The sequence below is a fragment of the Ruditapes philippinarum genome, unplaced genomic scaffold (genome assembly GCF_026571515.1).
Source record: "Ruditapes philippinarum isolate M1 unplaced genomic scaffold, ASM2657151v2 ctg3175_1_1_1_1, whole genome shotgun sequence".
Taxonomy (NCBI): Eukaryota; Metazoa; Mollusca; class Bivalvia; order Venerida; family Veneridae; genus Ruditapes; species Ruditapes philippinarum.
In genome coordinates, this window is record NW_026856929.1 from 127,163 (window position 1) to 152,847 (window position 25,685).

Here is a 25,685-nt window from a genome sequence, read left to right on the forward strand (position 1 = left end):
TTGGTTTCGCTATGGCTGGTATCTCCTTGCAAGGCTGGTATCTTCATGGCTGGTATGTCCAAGGCTTGTAACTTCATGGCTGGTATCCCCATTGCTTATCATTGCTTATATCTCTATGGCTAGTAACTCAGGGCATGTTTCCCCATAGCTGGTCCTCTATTGATTGGAACCTTCACAGTTGGTATTCCCATGGCTGGTATCTTCATAACTTGTATCTCTATGACTAGAATCTCTATTGCTGGTGCCTTCTTTGCTGGTATCTCCAAGACAAGTTTTCTCCACGGCTGGTACCTCCATGGCTCTTTTCTCCACGGCTGGCATCTCCGTGGTTGGTATCTCAAGGCAAACCTTCATGATAAGGAGTGGAAAAGTTGATTATTCTCTACCAATAAGAAATATATATTATATAAACATTAGATATTGAAAAAGAAACGGGCGGCAATAATTTCTAACTCGAGTGTAAAAGTCATTATAAAATATATTAATGGGCCATTATCCACTGTCGAATGCTCTGATTTACTAGTATCGGTTACTACAAATATATATTTTTTCGAACGCATCAAGACTTGTCGATTAAGTCAATATTGGTTGGTTTAATACGAAAGGGCAGAAGTTACATGTAGGAATATTTTATCATTTAATTATCTCGTGGCCACGAAATTGTATCGTTTATCGTTGTTTTTCGTTGTTTCTGTTGCCATTTCGATCATTGCATTTGGTATTTGATTTTTTAATTGAATTGGTACTCTTTAGTACAAGTAACCATAGCCGTACTACATGTGTATTTAGATAAATTTAGCCCAAATTACACGTGCAACGTTTTTTTTATTATTATTATTATTATTATTATTATTATTTACCATAATTATTATTATTATTATTTTGATTAGATTATGTTTTATTTATTAGTTGTTGTTTTTTTAAAATTGTTATCTGATTTTTTTTTATTTATTTATTTTTATCGGGGGGGGGTTACCAATCTATTCTGGTGATGTTAAACATTTTTACATCAAATACCAGCCTGACGTGAGTTGTATGCCGACGTGTGAAGAGATATACGGTGATGATTAGCTCAAGGACTTCGGTAAACACTGGCAAGATAAATGTTTTAAAAGCTTTAATGGAATTACAGATTAAATACTCAAGTTTAGAGTGACATACGGGCGTAAGGTCAATGATTTCAAACACTCCTCTGGTATTATTTTAATATGATAAGTGGAATGAATAGGGAATTCAAATAAAAAAGATTGTTCGTGTTTTTGCGATACATTTCTCCTGGAACAAACGATACGTTATAGTACATCCCAGATTTCTCCAAACTAGGTTCATGTCTTTCCACCCGTAAGATTACTCGCTTGGATGTCTTTTTCTCGGGGAGAATTATAACGGATGAATAGAATCTGTATAAGAATAGGGGCGCGGATGTTTCAAAATGCGAGTAAGCTCATATGACATGGTGAAGAAAAAAACAACAAACAACAAATCAGTAATAAACTCATATTCTTATTTTGAACCAGCACAATAATTATGACGATTGGGGTTGTAACAGGACGGTATTTAACAAATACATTTTTTCTATGCATACATACTTGTTCTAAAATATATACAAGCTCTAAAATATTTGAACTTATAGACTGTTAAAAAGATGACAAACGGGGAGAAATGTGTATTTGTATTAGTAGATCTACTTGTATTTTAAGATTGAATAACGAAAAGCACCCTTTCGAACAGTTAGGAATTTAATATCAAATAACATGATAATGACATAGTGGCAAACTTTATATGTTTATACACGTTTGATAGAAATATTCTTCTTTCAACTGATCAATTGACATGATCGGTATCTCTTCCTTTTGAATAGTTACAATTATATGACAGTGTAAACAGTATATACTTAAAGGCCCATCAAGTCCCAAAGAAATGTTATTATTTTCATTTCTCAAAATCGTTTTGATTTATGGTGTCCTATTACAATTTCTGTTAAAGAACATGAAGCTAATGATCTTTGGTCATTATGGAAACCAGCTAGGATTCCTCTTTGTTTACATGTACGTTTTGCTAGCTTTATGTAATTCATTATTGATTCTGATATATAGCCCGTCTTCTGATAAACATTTAATATATGCTTTTATTCCATTACTAAAACATTACCAAACCACGTGTTAGCCTCTTCTAAATTGAAAATAACTAAAATGTTCATTTCTGAGGCATAATGTGTCTTTAAAGTTATGAATTCAACATTTCGAAGATCGGCGGAAAGGGCCGAAAAGTTGCGATTGAGTGAACGCCTCATAATTAACTTGGTGCGATACTCTTCTGAATTGTATTAATAACGAAAGTATTGCGATATATCTATTTAAACACCAATTCAATATACATGTATAAAAAAATTGGCATCTTAACCTTTCGCGTGACACGTATCAAAATAGGTAAAGAAAAATCACGTATATTTTTTTAAAAATAATTTAATTCAAGAAGACCCAGCTAGGTTATGTACAATCTATAATATTTCAAGAGGTTTACATTTCTAACATTTTAATTATAAAAATCAGACTTGACAAATACCGATGAATGAATTAAAAATTTGCATACATCAGTAATGATGGGTTGTCAAACATGTTAATCATATGGCGGGTAAGGTTAATTAATATACCATTGTAAATGGGTAAAACTTCTTTTATCAAAACTGCTGATTAATTACAACCAAGGGGGATGACTTGAGGAGGTGAAAAAAAGAATCTTTTTGAAAATGAAAATCAGTTGACACGTAATAATCAATTTAACATTGAACCTGTTCACGTTTGGATCTAGGAATTTAGACAGTGTTTATAGAAGGGTGTACAAAATTCTCTTTTGATAATTAAATAGAGAGCTATAACAAAATTTTATTTAATATGTTATTATGTAATTTGTTATTAACGTAAAAAAAATTTGTACCACCGACCTCGAACCTCCTTTGGAGAATAGCGGATAGCAAGTTTGACTAATAAAGCCTTCAGAGACAATCAGATGAGAGAAATCCTTACCCCGGATTCCCCCTCCACCCCACCCCCCATCCCCCACGGCATTGGAATGGACCTTTATTTTTATTTTTAAAAAATCTTCATGTATGTTAGGTTTGTTTTAAGAAACTAACAAATGATGGAGAACTAGTATCGACAAAGGCAACAAATTATATAATGTGTAATGAGATGATTTTACAGCTTAGGTCAGATTTAAATTTTCTGAAAGGACAAGAACATATATCAAGGCGCATGCCATAAATGATCTTTTTTTCTTTTTAGCTGGGTTTAACGTCACACACTAGAGGTTATAAGACGACTTGAAAGCTTAACTTATAGGAGAATACCTGAGGTACCTTTCCGTGCATTATTTTAGGAACGAGCGGGTATCTGAGTACATGTAGTACCATCCACGTTCCGTAATCTGGGTGTATAGCTTTCTCGCACGAAAGAGTAACGGAGTTTTTGGCGGGAATCGAAATTCGACCACGAACGCAACCTCAAACAATCATTAATTTCAACTATACTTCAGACTAAACACTGTATGTTGCATCTAAATTTGTTCAGACGAAAGTATCTGAAGTCCCATAATTTTTTTTCATTCTATGAAAAATTATCTACATAATCTTAGGGTTTGCACCCCTGGACAGATAAAAATCGAGTTGTACGCGTTTCCTTAACTTAATGGCAACAAGTACTTGCGTAATTTTGCTGCACTAGTCTTCTCGTTATTTCAAGAAATGTAATACTAAAATAGGCATCTATTTAGATTTAAATGACATGGAAAACGTTTCATGGATACCGCTGAAATAATCGCAAAACTAATTTTAATTCTTCTCGATACCGATCTGTTAACCCTTAAAGCAGCATGCCCCCGGATTCATGCTAATCTACATGAATTTGGAAAATGTATTTGATTGTAAAATATCATGAAATGAACAAAGAAAAAACTTAAGACATTGCAAACGGCACTTAAAACCAATGTAAACAGGCCAAAGTATGCAAAAATAGCTCTTCCGTCGTTAATATATGGTCTGAATTTAAGGGAGGTAACCGCATTAAGTTGATATTAACAATTTAATACGATTTTCTCCCCTTTAAGAGATACTGGCGGTGGCAACGAGTAATGCAACGCCGTAACTACCCCCTTAACATTATTATCAGCGTACTACTTTATCCAGCATGTCTTACTTGAGAAAATTCTTGGCTCTGACAAAAATAAAATGCTGGAATTCTATAAAATAGTGAACAGAGGGTTAGTATTTCTTTTTTATTTTCTGTCTGCCGCTTACAATCCCTATTTTCTAGACCTCCAAACCTGTTACCAACATAGCCTGGTATTATCATTAAGAACAGATGACGTCTTCCTTAGCGTACTCTAGCCTGGTTCCCTTCCTACATTTACTTAGTATAACTTAAAGGGGAAGGAACTCCAGACTATTTACTCCTCCAATCTCTTTCAAGGTATACTGTACATCGAGGTTTGACATACCTTTTTTCTTTTATAAATTCTAACAATTTTATCCTCTAAATTTCTCTTCATGAGCGTTACTGGTGACATGATCAGCGCCAGTACTCTCTGTGTCCGAATATTCGGATGATATCATGACTGTCATATAGAGAGATGAGCAGAGATGGAGGGAGGGTGGCGGGGGATGGATGACCTGCTGGTCTAGCGATTTCGGCATCTGTTGCTAAACCTTGGAATCCTTTGAAATTGTCAACAATGAATACTGTACTTTTTATATGATATCTTAAATTTATTTACTGTTATACTATGTACTACATTATAAGAGGTTTAACCCAGAGGTTTAACCTAGAATATTTCTATAAAATGAGACCAAATTGGCATAGCATCACCCATGCAAATGTTTCCATTACCCCAGGAAATGTTTCCATCACTCGTTGGAATGTTTTCATCACTTGTGGAAATGTTTAACCCTAACCACTCTCACTATACTGGATAAACTTTCCCATTTTGCAATCCGGAAACAAAACAACATTAATATAGGAACAATTAAAAAAAAATATTTACTAAATAAACAGAAGACAGTGTAGATGGTCTTGGTCTGCACTGGTCGCTTGGGTAGATTCGGTTTCTGCCTGTACGCTTAACGTTAAATGTCTCCAAGACTATTCAGCCATCAAGATCCCGCCAACCCATATCAACAGAATTCGGGTAAAAAAGAATTGAACAAATTTTGGATGATTGCATATAATTCAAGTAATGTGGTAATTAAAATCATATATATTTATATACACTTGGCTAATTTCCAAAAAAATATATAATCAAGCACTCATAATTGTCAGCCATAAATGATAGTAAATGAAACATTTCTTAATTCCCTATTTCACTGTAAAACTACAATAGACGAGTGTTCAGAATGAGTGTTCAATGAGCGTTTAACTTGTGTTCCACGTTCCATGTGTCTCAGAGTTTTCCATGAGTGTCTCCTTGGTGTTCTGCTTGAGTGTTCCCATGGTAATCTTCCAGAGTGTCAGCATGGTTTCCTGTATGAGTGTTCCAATGGTGTTCTGCATGAGTGTTCCCACAACACATAGTGTTCCACAAGAGTGTCTCACATGAGTGTTCCATGTTGGAACACATCCTATACTAAGAGTGTTTAACTAAACATGTTACACAATTTTCAGCATAATGTTTGAACACAACAACTTTGTACTTAACACAGCTTAAGTGCACACTTTTACTACACAACAGACATTTATTTGAAATGAAAACACAAAAATACTTAACGTAATTAATTAAATTCTTAGCAAGAAAATCACATCAAAAAATTATACACGTCAATCCACTGACTCTTTAACTGCGTAACATTCAGGTTAGTTAGAAAAAATATAATTTCCAATCATCAAAATTTAAAAACAACTATTGATAATAACATTTTGCTACCACTTTTCAGTTCCCTATGAGAACAACAGCTGCCTCCTTTGTGGTATTTAATATCACTTTGTGGTAGATAAGCTAACTTTGAACTAGGTATCATACGACTAAATAATATAGTTTTACTACATTTACATCACTTTACTTCAGTTTCTTCATTGCGCAATACAATTAACTTTTTAATTTCAAATAAAAAGAATCATGTATGTTCTAACTATAATATATTTATATATATATTGATAAATACATGTATATTATCAAAAAAATATTTTTTTGAGATTTTGTTTGCTTATTGACATGTGTGTGCTAAAATACGAGATACAATATTGCAACATATTGGTTAGCATTTTTTTTTCAAATCAGAGCTACACAACTTTATAATACATAGCATCAAAACCACACTCTGAAACAATATAAACCAACTCTCTTAAATGCATAAAGAATTGACAATACATTAACAATAATATAAATAACTTGCGGAGGTTGTAAATATTATATGACATAAATATAAGCTGTTGACTCACAGCCAAAGACAATGGTCAAGTATTTCTCTAATTTATCTAGTTAAACTAAGATTTAAATTTGATCATCTCTATAACTATTAGAGCCTCGTCATGACAAAACCAACGTAAGGCGTGTGTGACCAGCATGGATCCAGACTCGCTTGCAAACCCTATTACAAGTAGAGAAACTGATAGCGAACAGCATTGATCCTGATCAGACTGCGCGGATGCGCAGGCTGGTCACGATCCATGCTGGTCGCAAACATATTAAGTTGGTTTTGTCGTGACGCCGCTCATTTCTAGTTCAAAAACATTCTAGGAGTCTATGTCCAGGAGATGAAAATAAAACCTTATTTTTCCTTTTTGCACATTGAAAAAGGAAAAAAATATCAATGAATATTTATAAATTTAATTTACATTATGTTCTGCAGCATAATATGAAAAATGAACATTACTGCAAATTTAATACAATGGCAAGTGATTTTAAATCCATTTAATGAAAAGTTTCAAAGTTTAATGAAAAATAGGGTAAAAAACAAAGATGTCAACCTCTTTCCGTTGATCAAATATTTTTCTGTTTGAGACTGCGTATGACAAAGTAACAAATATAAGAATGAAAACTGAAGAAAAAGAAAATGTTAATCTTTTATTGGACTTAAAATGCCAGGACTATGAAGGGGAGTGATATTGAGGCCCTCCAGCTTCCTTCATGGAACAAGACTACTTACTTTCCCCATCGAGTCACCAATAGTAGAATTCAGGAAGGCACCTACATAGAATGAACTACAAACATAATTTTGACCCACAGACCATAAAGGTCACATGATCCACTGTCGGCAATCTTGCATGTTCCACAGAGGCTCGCCACATCCCGAAAAAGTAAACCTACTAAATAAGCTAACAGCAATAAATTTCTTACTCCTACATTTTCAATAAAGATCAAAATAGCCTTATATGGTAAAATATTAGAAAAAATCATCTATCCTTTTCAGTAATTTATCATTAAACAAACCACAATTCAACATGCCATAGTATCTTACATACACTTTATAACAGCTGGAATGAATCTCGTGTTACAAAAACACAATTTATTAAAAGCGCAAAAGCAGTCTTCATGCATATAGGTATATTAATACTATACTGCAATTTCATCCTAAATACAATACCTCTAGAATGTGACATTCTTAATTAAACAAAAAAAGTTCCCAATAGCCACAAATTAAATAGCTGTTTGAAAAGGCATAGTGAAAAGAATAAGTTTGAGAAATTTGAAAAACACCTAGGATTACAAATGTACGGGTATAAGAGGGTTTCACTGTATTTGAAATTAAAATATCTATGTTCAACATTGGTTAGACTGTATTGTTAACTTTTCTTTATTTTGGTCAGATACATTGTAACAAAATAACAGGACCTTAGTCATCCTCCATTGTAAGATAAAACTTTATTTTCCTCGTTTAGGGGAAACAGATTTTCATGTTTGATTAACAAAAAAGGAAATATATCATTTTTCAGAGACTGAATCTGTGTCAGACGTAAACCAAACAAAAGAAATTGACATGGCCTGTTTAAATAAGGAAGTAATTTTTCAAATTAATATCCCATTTTTTGCAATACGAGATGATAAAATAGGGTTGAAACATGAAGAATTGTGAATTATAGTCAACAGTTTATCTTATGTATTCATTTCAATACAAATATTCATACTTTGTAACATTACAACTGATATTTAATATTTAGTTTAACCTTTACCAAGCTGGTATCGAAGTGACAAGACTTAACCCCCCAGACCCCAGTTTAGAGCCAGGTCAACCTGCACCTCCGCGTAGTCTAACCAACTCTGTGCAGTCTGACCAGGCTCTATACTGGTTGTAGCTCAATTTTTGTATTTTGAGAATAAAAATCCCTTAAAGTTAAAATGGACTGTTCCAAATTTAAAGCTGGGCAGATGGGCTAATCCATTTCACATTATAGCAGATTACAGGTCCCTAATTAAATGTGACATCATAAAATGCTGGCATTAACACTGATTCCTAAAATAAATCTTATAGTACAACTTTTGATCAAAATTTAAAAAAAAAAATAAAAAAAAATACCAACAAAAAAAAACCTGATTTCTTTTGTTACTGATTGTTTATATGTTCAAAATGAAGGAAGTTAAATGAAATTAATTCCTAAACAGAGTTTCAATTTGTATCTGTTTTTTTTTCTTCTTAAATAATGTTATTACTTGCACTATACTCATTGTAAACATAAATGCATGAACTTTTGTGTTTTTCCCAGACACTTGGAAAAAAAAAACCCACATTCTTTTGTTTGAAAACAATCGACTTATACACAGACGTACATGTATAAAATGAAAATCACCATTATCGTACACGTAGTTTGCACTGAAATGACTCAAGTATACAGAAAAAAACGAAACGAACAAAGTCAATATAGTGGCTGTTCCCATGGCAAAGTTTGTTTTTTCAGGATTCATTCTAATAGTCTATGTAATCATTTAAATGTTCATTCTAGCATTATTTTTGTTTATTTAAAGCAGTGCCGATTTTGTAACCTAAAATTTTGTTCCAGTCTATCTTGGTGCGAGTGACCGGAAGTTGACGTCTTAATGCTTTGAATGTGGTATCCTTCATTGTCACAAAATTCTCCGTAATGGCAGTCTGAAACGAAGTAACATAATCTGTAACGTCAATTTTTATTGGATGATCCTGATATGACATAATTTTTAAAATAATGCATATTTGTACGGTCCATTTAGATTGGATAACAGTATATTTACAGTATCTTTACAATTTTAATTGGATTATTGCGATATTGCAACAATTTTTAAAATAAAGCATGCTTATAATGCCCATATTAAGTGGATAAACAATATATATTTATACAATTTTTTTCATTGTTATTGGAGTATTATGATATTTTCATATATTTTAAATTCCTGCACATTCGTACATTCAATTTCCATTGGTTTGTTGTGACATTTACATAATCTAGATAATACTGCACATTTGGAACTTCAATCTTTCATGGATTTTACATTATCTTTATAACAATGAATGTTTGTAACATAGATTTTGATTGCCTAAACAATTCATTCAATAAAATTTAAAAAATACAAACTATTTTTAGTAACTCTTTTATCTATTTATAGAATATTTTATAAATAGTTAACCTATAGCTCTTCAGCGCTTCTTATGTAAAATTCTTCCAAGTATAATTTCCAATAACCGTAAATTATACCATACCCAGACTATGGTATGATTTTCAGTTTTGAAGATCGAAGGAGTAAGTGTTTCTGGGCCGAGCTATAGGTTAAAACAGATACACCATTGGTGCGTTGACGATTTTTGGGTTTGCGTAAATTATGACTTCGTCTCGTGAGGTTAAGGCATAAGAAAGGTCACGTGATTATGGTATAATTTACGCAAACCCAGAAATCGTCAACGCAGCAATGGTATATCTATTACATATGTCTTACTATTTATAGAATCTTGTATCTATAAATAAATAGTCTTTTGTATTACCTGATATTCTGTGCCACAGTCTTCAACAAATTTTACAAACTCCTTCGCCATTTTTTGTTCATCCTTTAAACAAATATAATTCTTTAAGCCAATTGAAAAGTTTAATTGAAAGTATCAAAACCTAAACTTTAACTGAAATTATCAAAACTTTAACTGAAGATATCTTCACCATGCTAAATATCTTATCAAGCTTTCAATCTGGATAAAACCCTTTATCATTTCATTAAAGGGGAAAATTTCAAAAATAAGTACTGACTGAAGAGCGAACAGGGCAGACCATGATCAGATAGCATGGATGTGACTCAACTGGTTGCAAAGGTAGAAACAATTGTTACTTGCAGGCTGAGAGAACAAAATATATTGAATAAAGTATGTTTAATCAATTTATCTTTGTTTGATAATTTAATGCACAGTCAGAAATCGATATTTATGTAAAACTTATATTCCACTACTATATGAAAAGAAAATCTCATTTTTTCTTCAGGAGTGGAGAAAAAAAATCTTTCACATCAATTATCAGTGGAAAGAACACATGGACAGTTCAGTATATACTTATTTTTTTGTAATACTATTATCAGTGCTACAGATAAGCAGCGTATCTGCGTAATTACCCAATAATTTTGACCAATTTACCCAAATAAAATAAAATCTTTGCGTAATAAAAACGCAAATCAAAATATCAGTACCCAATTTTTTTTTATACTCTAGCGTATTTTCAATATCTTGGACCATAATTCACCTAGCAAAAACTGCCAAACAAATCCGAAAATAGCCTGTTTCCCTTTCTGTACTTCCGTTTTCCATTTGTTAACCGGGAACAATTGAGTAGACTGGTTTAAAGATATTTTTTCGCGGAAAAGCTATATATACTTATGAGAGATAACTAAATAGCAGTCCAGACTGAGGTTTATTTACTTTCTGCTTCAACAAAATGGCGAAACGGGGCTGACAAAAATTAATTATTTCAATGCAGTCTAACAAAATATTTGGTTATTTTACTGAGCCAGATGTTGTAAAAAATTTGTTAAATGAACTTTTTAGACAATGTTTGTTTACAGTCTTTGTGTATATTGTTTCCAAGATCCTGGACAATATTTTGACCGATGCAAATCTATGCAAACCAATAAATTTTTCAATGATACCCAATTTTGTTTCTGTGTTACCCAATTGCTTGTCAAGTCCAGGGGTAAATACCCAATTAACTCAAAAGCTTATCTGTAGCTCTGTATTATAAGCAGAGCTTGTATCTTAAATCAGCCACTCTAAGGTCAACTTCCTAGAAGTTATCAGTTCTGGTGTCATATGAACGAAAATGGTTGTGACCCACAGTAGGGTTTGAACCTGCAACCTCCCTGACTAAGAGGTAGACACCTTAACCACCTGGCTAATACTCCTTAAATAGAGAGCAAACCATAAAATGTTTCAACTTTAACATTTACTAACACACACAATATGGATTACATAATTGCATTGCCTGTAAAATGTTTTATGAAAAAAGAAATCTTACATGTGTATTTATAGTGTGTTTGACTTCTTTTGAGCTCACCAGTTGTACATTTCCATCTTCATAATAATGAACCTATGTATAAAAAAGTTGTTAAAATACAAGTCTATTATATCTATTAGTAAGTAAATTTCAGTGGGAAACATGATTATTTTGCTGAATTTTGATTTACCTATTCAAATGTAAAGTTAATGAAAACATTAACTCATGAGAATCATTCAGTAATATTGCTTATTTATCTTATTCTAATATTAATGGAAAATACGAAGGGACATCAAATTTTCAAATTTGTAAGGCTGATCAACTTTCATACATAAAATAATTCCAAAACCACTACAAATAAAGCTTGTTTGAAGTAAACCCATATCTTCTTAATTCTAAATGAATTACTTCTATATATTATATATATGTATATGAGTTTACATTGAAATCATTTCTGAAAGATATTTTATCAGAATATATAAATATCTGGTAATGCATCATAAATACATGTATGCATTAGTGTGTGTTGGACTGAAACAGCTGCCTCCACAACACTTCAGATGTATGGTCAATATCTTCAAAGTATTTACCTGAACTTTAAGAAGACCGGTTAGCTCAGCTTTCCCCCCAGATTCAGGAAATGTAACTGACCACTGTGACCGCCATCTACCATTCCTGATTATACATATAAAACATAATAAATCAAAACAATTATCTTGAAATGATCTTTTTTTTTCTTCAATGGATTTAGAGTTATGCTTTTCATAGGTAATTGTGTCAAAACACTAGGGAATTTTTTAATTGTTAATAAATATACCATGTTGAAACGTGACAGTGAGGAACAAGCATTTCTAAAGTGAATTATTAAATTATAATGTATACATCTAAAAGTCATCAATTACTCATTACAATGGCACAACTAGCATTCATTTTCTTTAAATAATAACAATAAAAAACTTATTTTAGATAAGAATTTGACCAATAATTCAGAGAAACATACAACTGCAAATAAATTTGGAAAATTCTATTTTTAGACCAGATTACCTTGACCAAAACCTATCTAGTTAGCAAGTAAAAGTCTGTCTAAGGTACTAAGAAAACCAAGTATCGTAAGACTTTAGTCAATTAACGAAGATGCTATGCAGATTTCAATATGTTTTGGTCATACCTATATGGTCAGTTGGCTGGACCAGCTTTTCTAGATAACTAACCAGTGTTTTGTTTATGCTTGGTCTATTTATCCAGAATCCCTGGAGAACTAACCAGTTATTACCATTTCTCTGCAAGTGACCAACTACTAATCCCACATGATGTCTGAATCAGCCGTGACAAATGACTATTAGACTCAATGTCCCAGGTCATTTGTCACAAAGAAATTTCGCCTACAGGCTAGCACGAGGACCAAACCAGTGACCCCTTAATTACAATTCCAATACTCCTATTGGATTAAGCTGGTGAAATGAGAAATGATATGCAAGTGTAACAGAAGGAAGAATGATCTCCAAACTCTACACTAAGTAAACCTAGAGAACATCAAATAAATGGCCATATATAGAGATTACAAATTACATTGCTTTTTTGTTGTCAACATATACTATTTTTTTTTTTCAAATCTTACCAGAAATTTTTAGGTTGGAACTGATGGCTTTCAATACAGGCTATTATAGTTATATTTCCACCACTGCTGCTACCATATGTTGACGAGACACCGTATTTGTAATATTTTTTATGGTAAGTTGTGATTGCATCTTCCACGGCCGCTCTCCATCGCTCTGCGGTACTATCCATGTCTGCTGGCTCAAAACCAGATGCTTCCTTCTTTAAATGATCATACCTGGAAAAAAGTACCACACTCTTCTAAAAATTCTCTGCTGATTATATATACATGTATAAAAGAACAAGAGGGCCATTATGGCCCTGAGATCGCTCACCTGTATATAGGTCCCTGGGACGGGCCAATTTTAACCCAGGGGCTTTTATTTGACCAAACTTGGTAGACACCCATTAGATGTTTCATGATAAATATCTAAGCTCTAGCTCTTAGGGGTTTTTACAAGAATTATTTAAGTTTTTACTACACACATATGTATAATACTGCTATTGTTAAGACCTGAGAAGTCATACATGCAAAGCCTGAAGGATTCTTATACCACCTATTTACATTTTTTGCACTAACACTGTAAAGGTCATATGGTGACTTTTCAGCTTTACTGGTGGAGTAAGATCTCAGGTCCCCTTCTGTGCATTATTTCAAGCATAAACAGGCATCTTAGTAGAACCACTAACATTCTAAAACCTAGCTGGATAGATTCCTAACATGAAATAATCTACAATCCCTTGTGGAATTCGAAACCACAGCAGTGAGGGGCAAGTGGTTTGGACTCAAGGACCCTAACAATCAGGCAATAGACAGGACTAATTATGTTAAACTATAAGATACAAGAGCGATCAGTAATCACATGTGTCGCCTCATAATGGCCAATTTCATGTTGGGACAAATTTTGTGACAGACGGACAGACAGACGGACAGTGCACAACTAGACTAAGTACTGATCAATCATGTAAAGTTTGGATAAAATTGCACCAGTAGCTTATGAGGAGTAGTCCGGACAAGCTTTTGTGTATCTGGCAACACACAGAAAAAAAAACCTTTTTATCAAAGGGCCATAACTCAGCCAAAAATCATTCAACCGGAAAACCCGTGCAATATGCGCAAGGACTTGAGCTACAGATCAATCCTGTAAAGTTTCATTGAAATTGCATAAGTGGTATAAGAGAACTAGTCCGGACAAACTTTAAAAATAAAAATTATTAAAGGGCCATAACTCTGACAAAAATCATTGAACCGGAAAATGCTGACAATATGCACAACTAGACTTGGTACTGATCATTCCTGTAAAGTTTGGATGAAATTGCACTAGTAGTTTATGAGGAGTAGTCCGGACAAGCTATTGTGTATCTGGCAACACACAGAAAAAAACACCTTTTTATCAAAGGGCCATAACTCAGCCAAAAATCATTCAACCGGAAAACCCTTGCAATATGCGCAAGGACTTGAGCTACAGATCAATCCTGTAAAGTTTCATTGAAATTGCATTAGTGGTATAAGAGAAGTAGTCCGGACAAACTTTAAAATTAAAAATTATTAAAGGGCCATAACTCTGACAAAAATCATTGAACCGGAAAATGCTGACAATATGCACAACTAGACTTGATACTGATCATTCCTGTAAAGTTTGGATGAAATTGCACCAGTAGTTTATGAGGGGTAGTCCGGACAAGTTTTGAGACGGACGGACGGACAGACGGACAGACAGACAGACGACGGAGAAGTGATCCCTATATGTCGCCACTACTCCGTAGAGGCGACACAAAAACCTGAAAATTCAAGAATGTATAGATCAAATGATATATCAGAATATTGGACATTAAAATCAAAACAAATACTTACTTAAATGTTTGTTTGGTTCTGGGATCTAAAAATCTACCTTCTCCTTCATCCCCATGTTCTGTTATCAAGCACTAGAAAATATAAAATTTAAATTTAAACATTGTCATTCTTATAAAATATACTTTAAATACAAGGTGATATTCACAAGCTAAAAATGTGAATTGGTCCATAACAGAAGGTTCTTTATACATGTATATCACAAATAATTATGTTACTCAAGATTTTTTTCAAGAAACATTTTATATGAATATTCAAATGCAACATTTCTATTGTTTTAATCAATATCCAAGGCAACATGCTTGTTCCCATTGAAGACCAATCCACTTTAAGTTTCATAACTAACTCTCTAGAGGATTCATCAACTTGATTTGTACACAGAACCCGAGATGTGACACCAACTTAGCAGTTTCCTTTCAGTATACATTTTGAGCTTACAGGGTAAGCTAAGTAAGCAAAAATATCGGAAAAATAATTTCAACTGTGATTTACCTGTTCGTCAGACCCATCTACTTTGCAAGGTGTAAATTGGTCTTTATTATACTTGGCAAATGACCTGAAAATAAAAATTATTTGAAATTGGTATATTTACATGTACAGTACATTAAGCTTACTTGTTGCAAGTTTTTATAATAGCCCCCATAACTAAGAATACTTGGTATCTTCAAAGTTATAGTGATTGAAATATACAGTGTAACCCCTGCAAAGTAGCCCTCTTTACAACTGACCCAATCTTTCCAAAAATAAGACTTTGCAATAAAATCAACCTCTGTAGAGCAATTAAAATCATTGTATCCCAAGATGTGTTGCTTTGAAAAGGTCTTACTGTATATTATAACAATATTTTATCTCTACCACTCCTAGTGTAAGTGTAAATCTGTATTGAAGTCTTAAATATAAAAAAAAATAACTTTTTCATTACAGGCACTCCACTGAGGTCTTCAAATTCCCCAGCTAATTTATGTAAGAAATTCAAATTTTATGTTTTTAGGCCTTTGGAGTCGACCTCAGTGGAGTTCCTTTAACACCACAAGTTTAGAGATACAATATAAATATTATCATAAATAGTGTAGTCAACATTTTAGAGTTACCTACCCTGAAGCACTCTTCAGTAGATTATCATCATTCACCAATATTCTTACATCTGAAAATTAAACCAATTTTCCTGAATATTTAGGTATAATTGATAGTAACTTCAAATTCTCAAATTTGATACAGATAGAAAAGCAAGCATAAAAAATGCCTTAATACAGAATATTACTACAGTATATCAGTACATTACTTTGTCATGGTGAACACATAATAATTTCAATGGAATACAAATGAAAAAAACACTTAATAATTTCAATGGAATAAAAATGAAAAAAAGTAATAAACGAATATACCTAACCTGTTGTTCAGTTTCTTGGAAATACTTTAAGAATATTTGCTAAGTTTTACTAGTAAATGAATACCTCATTATCAGAATCATTATTATGATTCAGAAAGTATATAATATATCACCACTGAAATACATTGAGAAGTCAAAAAATTATTTTTTGAACAAAATCAAGCTGTCCATATTTAACATTATATAAAATAAATGTAAAAAGCATAGAACATACCTGTAAAGACTTCATTAAACTCCCCTGGAGGTGCATGGAGAATAAAATCAGATGCTATTTTACACTGAAAAAAAAGAGTAAAACTTTCAATAATATGCCCCCAACTGAAATTGGGTTTCAATTTGGTTGCCATTGATAAACCCTAAATGCAGGCTACATCTGTAAGAAAATGTTGGATATGACATATAATGAACTTGGTTTATACAGAATTTATTTTAGTTTGATTGTGTAGGAAGCTATAAGCTTATAGACACACTTTCGAATCCGTTCCTGGAACCAACCAGTACTGAGCAATGAGTGTAAAGTTTCTTGCTCAAGGAAACGACGACTTGCCCCTAACGGGGGTTTGAACCCATGCGGCTATCAATCATAAGTTTAGTAATCTGACATGTTAACAACTCGGTTATAGCTAAGCTTAAACAAATATGTGTCATCTACAGATCTTTTTTTGTTTGCTCTATAACTGTACCTTTTGAACACCTATTTTCCCCCTCTACTCTAGGTGAAAAAATTGTCCTTCGTTTAAAAAAAATCACCATTTCTATATACTTTCTATATTAATATAATTTGCCTGATTAATTATATATAACTAATAGACGATATTTATGACTGAGTAATATTGCCACTATCCAGAGTGTGACAGTTTGACCATGAGGTAACTCCTGGACGGTCTTGTCCAGATCTTTCCAAACATAAAACTATATTTTAATACATAGTCGTGATGTAGCATAATAGCAGATGCTACATAAGAAAGTTTTCAAAATCTGGTTCTGATTCAACTTTCACCCAATCTGACGGCTGTCCTTATAAATACTTCTTAAAGAATGTATGGAGGTAAGAAGTGTTAACAGAATGTAAAACAAATTTAGGGTTGCATTTGAAGAGTAACAACATTCCCTGCTTCCCACAAATAAAATTAACCCATTGACAGTCTCTTAATGAACTACATTTATAACCAAGGTATATCAATATGAGTTGTTTCCCTTATCTTCAAGTGGAAATAGATATCTTAGTGCTAAAACTATACAAATTTAGCCGTTTTTAAACCGCTAGTTCGGGCGATTTTACATCCGATTTTAAAATTTATTACACCAATGAAAAGATTGTGATCTTAGCACTTCGTTTCAGAATAAATTATAACACATTGTTTGAATCTAAAGGTATTTAAATTTACAGTTAAACCTACCACAAGTCAGACCATTTTACATACGTTTTATAAATAGTGAGATACGCAACCGGCTATTTTTACTCGCAATTCTACTTATAAGGTTTGCCTGTCGTCTGCTAGTTGGAAACTGTCAATCTGTGTTTAATCAATTATCTAGTTTCTTGAAAGGACCATTTTAATAGCAAGATAGTCTCTGTTTTTAAATTCAAACATATGATCAGGTCTAGGATTTCATGATATTTATGGACTGTCCGTAAATTTATAGATAGTCTGAAATTTTAAAGATTTTTCAATCCATAAATTTACAGATATTTAATGTGAAATTTGCTGTTTTTAGTTTTACACTAAAATCCGCAGCTTAAGACAAGTTGTTTTATTGATTGTTTATATTTACAAAGGTAATGGGGTGAGTTTCATCTTTGTATGATGATTTTGAAATTTTTGTTAAAAGTGAAAATTGAAAGTCATCAAATTGTTCTGAATCTTACCATACTGAATGATACATTTATTCATATAATACGTAAACTTATTCATTTTAACATGCGGTTTTAAATTTGAATGCAACTTCTGCTCTTTTCTTACTTCATGTCTGTAAATTTACAGATAAAAAAATCTGTAAAATTATGGATCGTCCAAAAATTTACAGACTGTCCGTAAAGATTTCGAGACGTTTCGGCCCCAAGACGTATCGGCCCCAAACTACCCAAGACGTTTCGGCCCCGGACGTTTCGGCCCTTTACCAAATCGGCCCCAGAATAAGTACTGTCTTTTAAACCGATATATTAATAAATTTCAATAAAAAAATAATCAATTAATATATATATTTAATCATTTTGTATAAAAACTAGATTATTATAGTAGTAGGGGGAAAGTAATCAATACAAACAGAACATACTGTAAACTTTATTTGAAAAAATATAATACACAAACAAACAATTATTAACCTGAATAGATTATATTTTATTTGAATGATTTTAAGAAGCAAGACACTTTAACAATACCGTCAATTAGCATTAAGTTAACAGTTAATTAGTTACACTTTGAAAAAATTACGTATAGTTTAATTAAGATCAAAAGATAATGTTTTAAAAGTAAGTAACCAGCCTTTATTGTTTGTTACACCTTTAAAAACATTAACGTATATCTAAATGGTTCAAGAAATCAAAAGATAATAAATAATTATTCAAAGAATTAAAGTGTCATAATTGTTTAATTGTAATTAAATTAATTGTTGTTAATCAATCAAGCAATACACTATAGTGGGGCCGAAACGTCTCGCGGAAAAGGGCCGAAACGTCCAGGGGCCGATTTTTCAACTGGGGCCGATTTGGTTTGGGGCCGAAACGTCCTGTTTGCTCCGTAAATATCATGAAATCCTAGACCTGATGATATAAATGACATTTCCTAAACATTCCACAAATGAAAGGACCACATAATTTAACATTTTCAATATAATCTATTTGACAATGAAATCATAAACAAAATTAATAACTCAAAACAATATTAGTAATACAGCTGTCTTTGAATAAATCCGGAAGTGATCAAAGAATCAGGAATAATAGCAAATGTTTTCTTTCTTTACAAATGAATGTCTTTGATTTTTGTTGATTTTAATATAGAATTATAATTATTGCTCATTTAGCTAATGAAATAACTTTTACAATTGCAATTGTCGAAGCGCAGATACACAACAATTAACAAAATTTACCCTCTCTTGTTCGGAAATTTGTTCGTCGTCCGACATTTTGCTTTTCGTCACGCCTTTTACACAGACTGGTTTGGAAAACACCGGTCACGTTACATACAACTACCAAAAAGAATACACGTACACCAGTGACAATTTAGATGTATGAATCATAAAAAGGTAGAGAAAAATTTACTTATATGTACTTTATGTGAGTCAAGCCAACTGAGTGACTTCACTATCTTTTTCATTGTTCACATTTTTCTAATAGTACTCGGGGACCATCAACAGGACACTTTTTGAACATTTTTCCGTACAGATTTCATAATTTTTAACCTAGAGACCTTAAAATTTGACACAGTTAAGCTAGGTTCTTCTCCTAACTAACAAACTAGTTTGTTTATTTCCGATTGTATTGACACTTATATCTGAGGCTCGACAAGGAGGGTATCAAAATTACCTAGATTGTCTACACTACAGTACCATGTGTACGGACACATATGTACATCACGTGATTTAATTCAGATAAAAGCTGGGGTGTTTTGATTTTAGATTTTTAACATGATATACAAAATTTCAGCAACAAATGCTGAAGTTTTTGATATTCTATTATTCACTCTGCAAATGATTATAGCTGGTATATGAGGTCAGGCATTGCTTTCTCCAACGTCAACATTCTTGAAATAGACATTAAAATATTACTATTTACGGAGGTTGAAATTAATTTACCTAATTTTAAAATAAACATGCACTTATTGTTGATAAAAAAGTGACTGACAACCACTGAACAAAGAAAATACTAAATTAAGCATTTTCGGGACCGTCCGGGTTTGGTGGTTGTCCGGTTTTGGTGGTCCCCAACAAGTAGACGTAAAATTATTAAACCGTATTATAGGTCCTAATGCATAGATACTGTACTTTACGTATTGTTCAAAATTTGAAGATCTTATATGAAAAGTAAAAACAAATCACATTTAAAAACCCTTGCTTTATTTTGTAAGGAAATAATTACAACATGCAAATAATAAGCATAACGTTCGTTGTATCATAAGTCTTCTAGAATTTTTGTTAATGCAGCATAAATTTAGATTATTATTGAGAGTGTTGTATTTTATGTCACGTGTTCTTATGAACTATGATAACTTAGTGAAGAAATCTTGAAAATTTGACAATTTTCATAGTTGTTTCATAGATTTCCGTAACGCGTTTGATTCTGTTGATAGAATTGAATTATGACAGAATCTACTAGAATATATTGTAGTGTTTCGAATTCAAAAGCGAACTCTGCAAAAACAAAGGTAATATTTTCTAGAGGTAGGATCAGTATGGAAGACATGAAATTTCTCTCTTATCTAGGTAATATAGTAATCAATTTATGCAAATTTAAAGCGTATTGATCAGTTTCAGCTTAAAGTTTACAAAATTATACTTCACCTCTGCAAAGTACTGCCAATTGTATGTTATATGGTGAACTTGGAATTACTCCGATATCTTTGCAAATTTAAAGTAGAATTATAAATTACTGGTGTAAGCTTTTAAATGGAAAGACGATAAGATTTTCAATATTTTATATATAAGACTGCATACTCTGTATATGCTAGATATAGTACTAAATATGTATATGAATAACTCTGGCTTTCTTTTGTAAATGATACTTTGGACGAAATTGGTTTATCAAATTATTGGTTAAGTAAATCTGTACATAGTCCGATTAGTTTCAAAAGTCTTGTCAAATAATAGATAAATACAGAATCCATAAAGAAAGCCCAACACGGCAAAATTGAAAATGTTGCAGGCTCGGTTTGATTGAGCCTGTTCATGGACGGTACTGGAAAGTGACCGTCCACGCCCGTAGCACCGGCTTAAGCAGAATTCAACATTTAAACATGGTATAGTAAAATTTTGAATTTAAAAACATCCGCAGATGTGTTCATACGGCGGTCATCATGGAACCTTCAATGTGACACTTCGAGATCAGTTAATCCAAAGTTGGAAAAGTGGTGTCCAATCTTTAAGCAAATGTTTAAACCCTCGAGTGTTTTCGAATACTATTTTAACATACTTCCTTGGCAACTGTCTTCGGCGTTGTAACATTTAGATTAAAAAAATCTGGAGACAAAGTGATCCCTCGGAAGCATTAATCACAACAAAATTACAAGAATTGCAGACTCGGTTTGATTGATCTGTACATGAGGGATAATGAATGCGTGCAACATCCCTCACGCCCCCTAGCACCGGCTTGAGCGGTACTCAATTCTCAACACTTAATAGTGCTGGCATCAATGATCCCGAAGGACCAGGAAAATATAACAACACTGAAGTGAAGTAAGGGCAACTTTTTACAGCTGCCACACAACACTTGACACCTGCTGTTGTGAAGTATAAAAATCTGGAGACAAAGTGATCCCTCGGAAGCATTAATCACAACAAAATTACCAGAGAATTGCAGTCTCGGTTTGATTGAGTCTGTACATGAGGGATCATGAATACGTGCAACATCCCTCACGCCCCCTAGCACCGGCTTGAGCGGTACTCAATTCTCAACACTTAATAGTGCTGGCATCAATGATCCCGAAGGACCAGAAAAATATAACAACACTGAAGTGAAGTACGGGGCAACTTTTTACAGCTGCCACACAGCACTTGACACCTGCTGTTTTGAAGTATAAAAATCTGGAGACAAAGTGATCCCTCGATCGGAAGCATTAATCACAACAAAATTACAAGAGAATTGCAGACTCGGTTTGATTGAGTCTGTACGTCATAAGAATCATAAAATGCCAATTGGGAAAGGTAGATTCCTAGATATAGAGAGAAACTTACGTATATGTTCTTTATGTGAGTAAAACCAACTGGGTGACGAATTATCTTTATTGTATTTTAAGGATACAATATAATTGTCACTCATTCTTATTCTCCTGTTTATATATATATTTTTCTGTGTTTCGGTTTTTACATGTTCACAATTTTGTATTTTATGTCACATGTTCTTATGGACCATGATAGTATTGAATAAATCTTGAAATCTTGAAAATCTTGACATAATTATTAAGGCCTTCGTGTTAAAAATTAATGGTCGAATTCTAGAATTACATAATCAATTTTTCAAGTGACTAAGTGATATCAGTTAAGAAAATACAATTTCAAACATAATAAACATCGAATCGAAACCCTTATCTAAAGTTGCATGTTTCCAGATGAACCGAAATATTTCAAGAAAATGACATTGAGAAAAATAGATTACAGTATACTCAGATTATAAGAAAAGTAAAAAGTGTGTTTTATTATCATTTATAACAGATATTATTGAACATGTCAAATAATTCAATGTAAACTTTGAGATAGATTCAAAAAACCTTTATTTTGGGAAAGTGTGTTTTTAGGCAAGACACTTAGGTTAATATTTAAATGGCTGAAGGATAAACATGACTTTCGTATCATTTAGCAATCAAAATTTTATAACAATCAGTGTTACATTATTAATCGAAAAGGTCTCTTGAATGAACGATAAAATATAATGATAAAAAGTTCAAATAGCGGGGGCGAGGAGCAAAAACATTGAGCAAAACGTCAAGCTTTTTAGGGCGCGAACAACAGCACGCTAATTAGCGTGCTATAACAATAAATATTCCGCTCCGTGGCCCCGGCCGCTGTATTAAAATTCAATCTGGACATTTTTCCCAACGTTCCCACTTATTAGGTAGTTTTTGCTCTGCGGAACCCTCAACTTAACTTGGTCGTGGGGCAAAAAGAAAAACGATTGGCAAAAAAACATTTACCATATATAACAGTACAACTAGTGCCTCAATTACTTTTGAACTCTTTTATTTACTTAGAATACGGAAGTATCAATTATGTAAAGTTTTAACCAAAAAGTAGTTAAAATTCTTCCATTTAAAGGGTTCATATTAGATATATCAGGGCTTTTTCTTTTATAGCAGGAGCCATTTAAAGACTTCTTTCCCTCTGGAAGTTTTTGCTAAAATCATACAGTTTTTCCAACGAATCATGACCATCCGTGGATCTATCTTCCGTTAATGTCAAACCCCTCGCGGGGACATATACATGCCCGGGCGTCAAAAATCGCCTTAAAGTTCAAATGATTAGTTCATAAAGAGGATAAAAGAATATTAAAAATGTTAAAAAACAGGGTGCTGGAAAACTAGGTTGAGACATGTCCATTGCAAGCTATGGCTGCACTGAAGTTCTCTGTGGTAGAGAGTAGGGTAACTGCAGGGGATAGGTGGTTCCAGTGGTATACCGTCCTAGGAAAGAAAGAGAATTAATAATAGTCTGAAGTTGCTGTGAATAACCTATAACATAAGTGATGGCCATGACGTGATGTTCGGGAGAGGGGTGTCACATATTCTTCTATGGGGATAGCAAGCAGACCATGGCGAATCTTATAGCAAAGGGATAACCTAGCATCTATACGTCTGAGTTCCAGTTTTCGAAGCTTAAAGGAGTGAAGCATGTCGGTAACGCTAGAGGTATGAATCCATGAAGGCAATATTGTTTTGGGATCGGATGTTTCCTTTTTGCGACGTGGATAACTTGACATTTGGAGGGGTTAAATTCCATATTCCACTAGCAACTCCCAATTTTCGAATGTATATGCAGTATCGTCAGCAAACAAACGTACCTGGGAAGTTATGTTTTGTGGGAGCCTGGTAGGTCATTTATATAGGTGAGAAACAGGAGGGGTCTTGGGGGACACTTGAGGGTACTGGGATGGGTTTAGAGCAGCTGCCATTTAGCACAGCAGACTTTGCAACCTGTTATCTAGAAAACTTGAAGTTTGACATCTGATTCCATAGACATGTCTTTACAGCAGTACTTTCTCATAAATTACCTTGTCGAAAGCCTTACTGAAGTTTAAAAAAAATCAGATCTACCTGTGTTATTTCTCATACACTGAGGTGACCAGGTCATTTACCAACATAACCAGTTGCGTAACACATGACTTTTTTTGCTCCCCGATAGGGTGAGCATATAGTCGTCTCTTTGTCGGTCAGTCCGTCCGTCCGCTATTCTTGTCCGGGACATAACTTTGAAACATCAAGAGGTATCAACATGAATCTTTGTAGGTAGATAGATCTCATTGAGTATTTAGATGTGCAGTGTACAAGAACCGTAACTCTGCCTTGCCTTATTTTGAAATAATTGCACTTTGTTTATTTTTACCCTTTGAACTTTGTCCGGGACATAACAGACCTTATGAGGGTTTAGTTGTTGAGAAATTTTATTTGACAAAAATCGGCTTAATTGTGACCTATGTTTAACATGTCAAGTCAAACACTATTATACATTGGAGCTGGCTGTTTTTTGGTTTTTTTTTTAAATAAAGACTTTCCGCTATTTTATCTCTTGTTGGTAGTTAAAATACACAACCAGTCTTAACAAGTTCAAGGCCATGTGAATGCTTCATTGACAACAGGAACTTAGCAGAAAAATTGAGAAAAAAGCAGTGTTGCAATATGACTGAAAGACCTTTACATTGCACAATTAGGAATCCCGTCACCTTAAATATAACTGATTTAAAATCAGAATTTCATTCTGGATGTCGGGTCATAGATGTTTCTTTATCAAACATAATAAACCCAGAGGCAAGTATATCCCAACAATAATTATCAGATTTTTACTGTGAATAATCAATGTTTAGTTGGTCAGTTATTTATTTGTTTCAATACTGTTTCCAATTTTTGTATAAGACATTCAGCTGTATTAGTCCAACGATTATATTTGCCCTACTGTACTGGGTCAGATTAATGATATTGCATGACTTGATTGGGAAAAGATCGAGTCAACTCGGCCCTATACCAACTCGGCACGGGTCAACTCGGCACGGGTCAACTCGGCCCACTTTACAAAAATATATATAACGTATTTACTTTGCTTTGCATGCTGTTAAGGTAAATGAATAATAAGAAATATCTTATTATTATTATATAATTATACATTGTACTTTTGCCGAAATAAAGTATACTTATCCCGGTGTAACCTAAATTCGGCGATATAAGAACAAATGTCAATGGCATATTCAATAAACTACAGTAATCTATAAATATACTTGATATAATTTTACTACAAATATTTAAAAGTTACTTTAAGTTCATTTCTAACAATGTAATCGTTCAGCGGTTGCCAAATATAAACAAATATGGCTGATGTAAAATCTTACTACGATCTGAAAACGTCACCTAAATTCGGCGATTCTGATTGGTTGCAGTATTTTTTTTATTTTGGCGGGATTGTGACGTAGTATGTTGACCTAGATCGGCAGTAAAAATAGTTAGTTTAATATTAGATAAAAAAGGCGACTGTCAAATTATTTTAAGCAACAATATCAATCAAATAG

The 25,685-nt window shown here is 33.1% G+C and overlaps 1 protein-coding gene across 1 annotated transcript; it reads right to left on the reverse strand.

Moving 5' to 3' along the window:
• Positions 1-5,201: 5,201 nt before the first annotated feature.
• Positions 5,202-19,479, reverse strand: LOC132748174 (F-actin-capping protein subunit alpha-like). The gene is made up of 10 exons (XM_060737731.1): positions 19,352-19,479; positions 16,476-16,539; positions 15,967-16,015; positions 15,364-15,427; positions 14,875-14,945; positions 13,042-13,257; positions 12,014-12,098; positions 11,445-11,516; positions 9,938-10,000; positions 5,202-9,073 (listed from the first exon to the last, which is right to left on the reverse strand). Exons 1-10 carry the CDS (start codon positions 19,385-19,387, stop codon positions 8,930-8,932), a joined length of 864 nt encoding a protein of 287 aa, XP_060593714.1. The 5' UTR covers positions 19,388-19,479; the 3' UTR covers positions 5,202-8,929.
• Between the last annotated feature and the right edge of the window lie 6,206 nt (positions 19,480-25,685).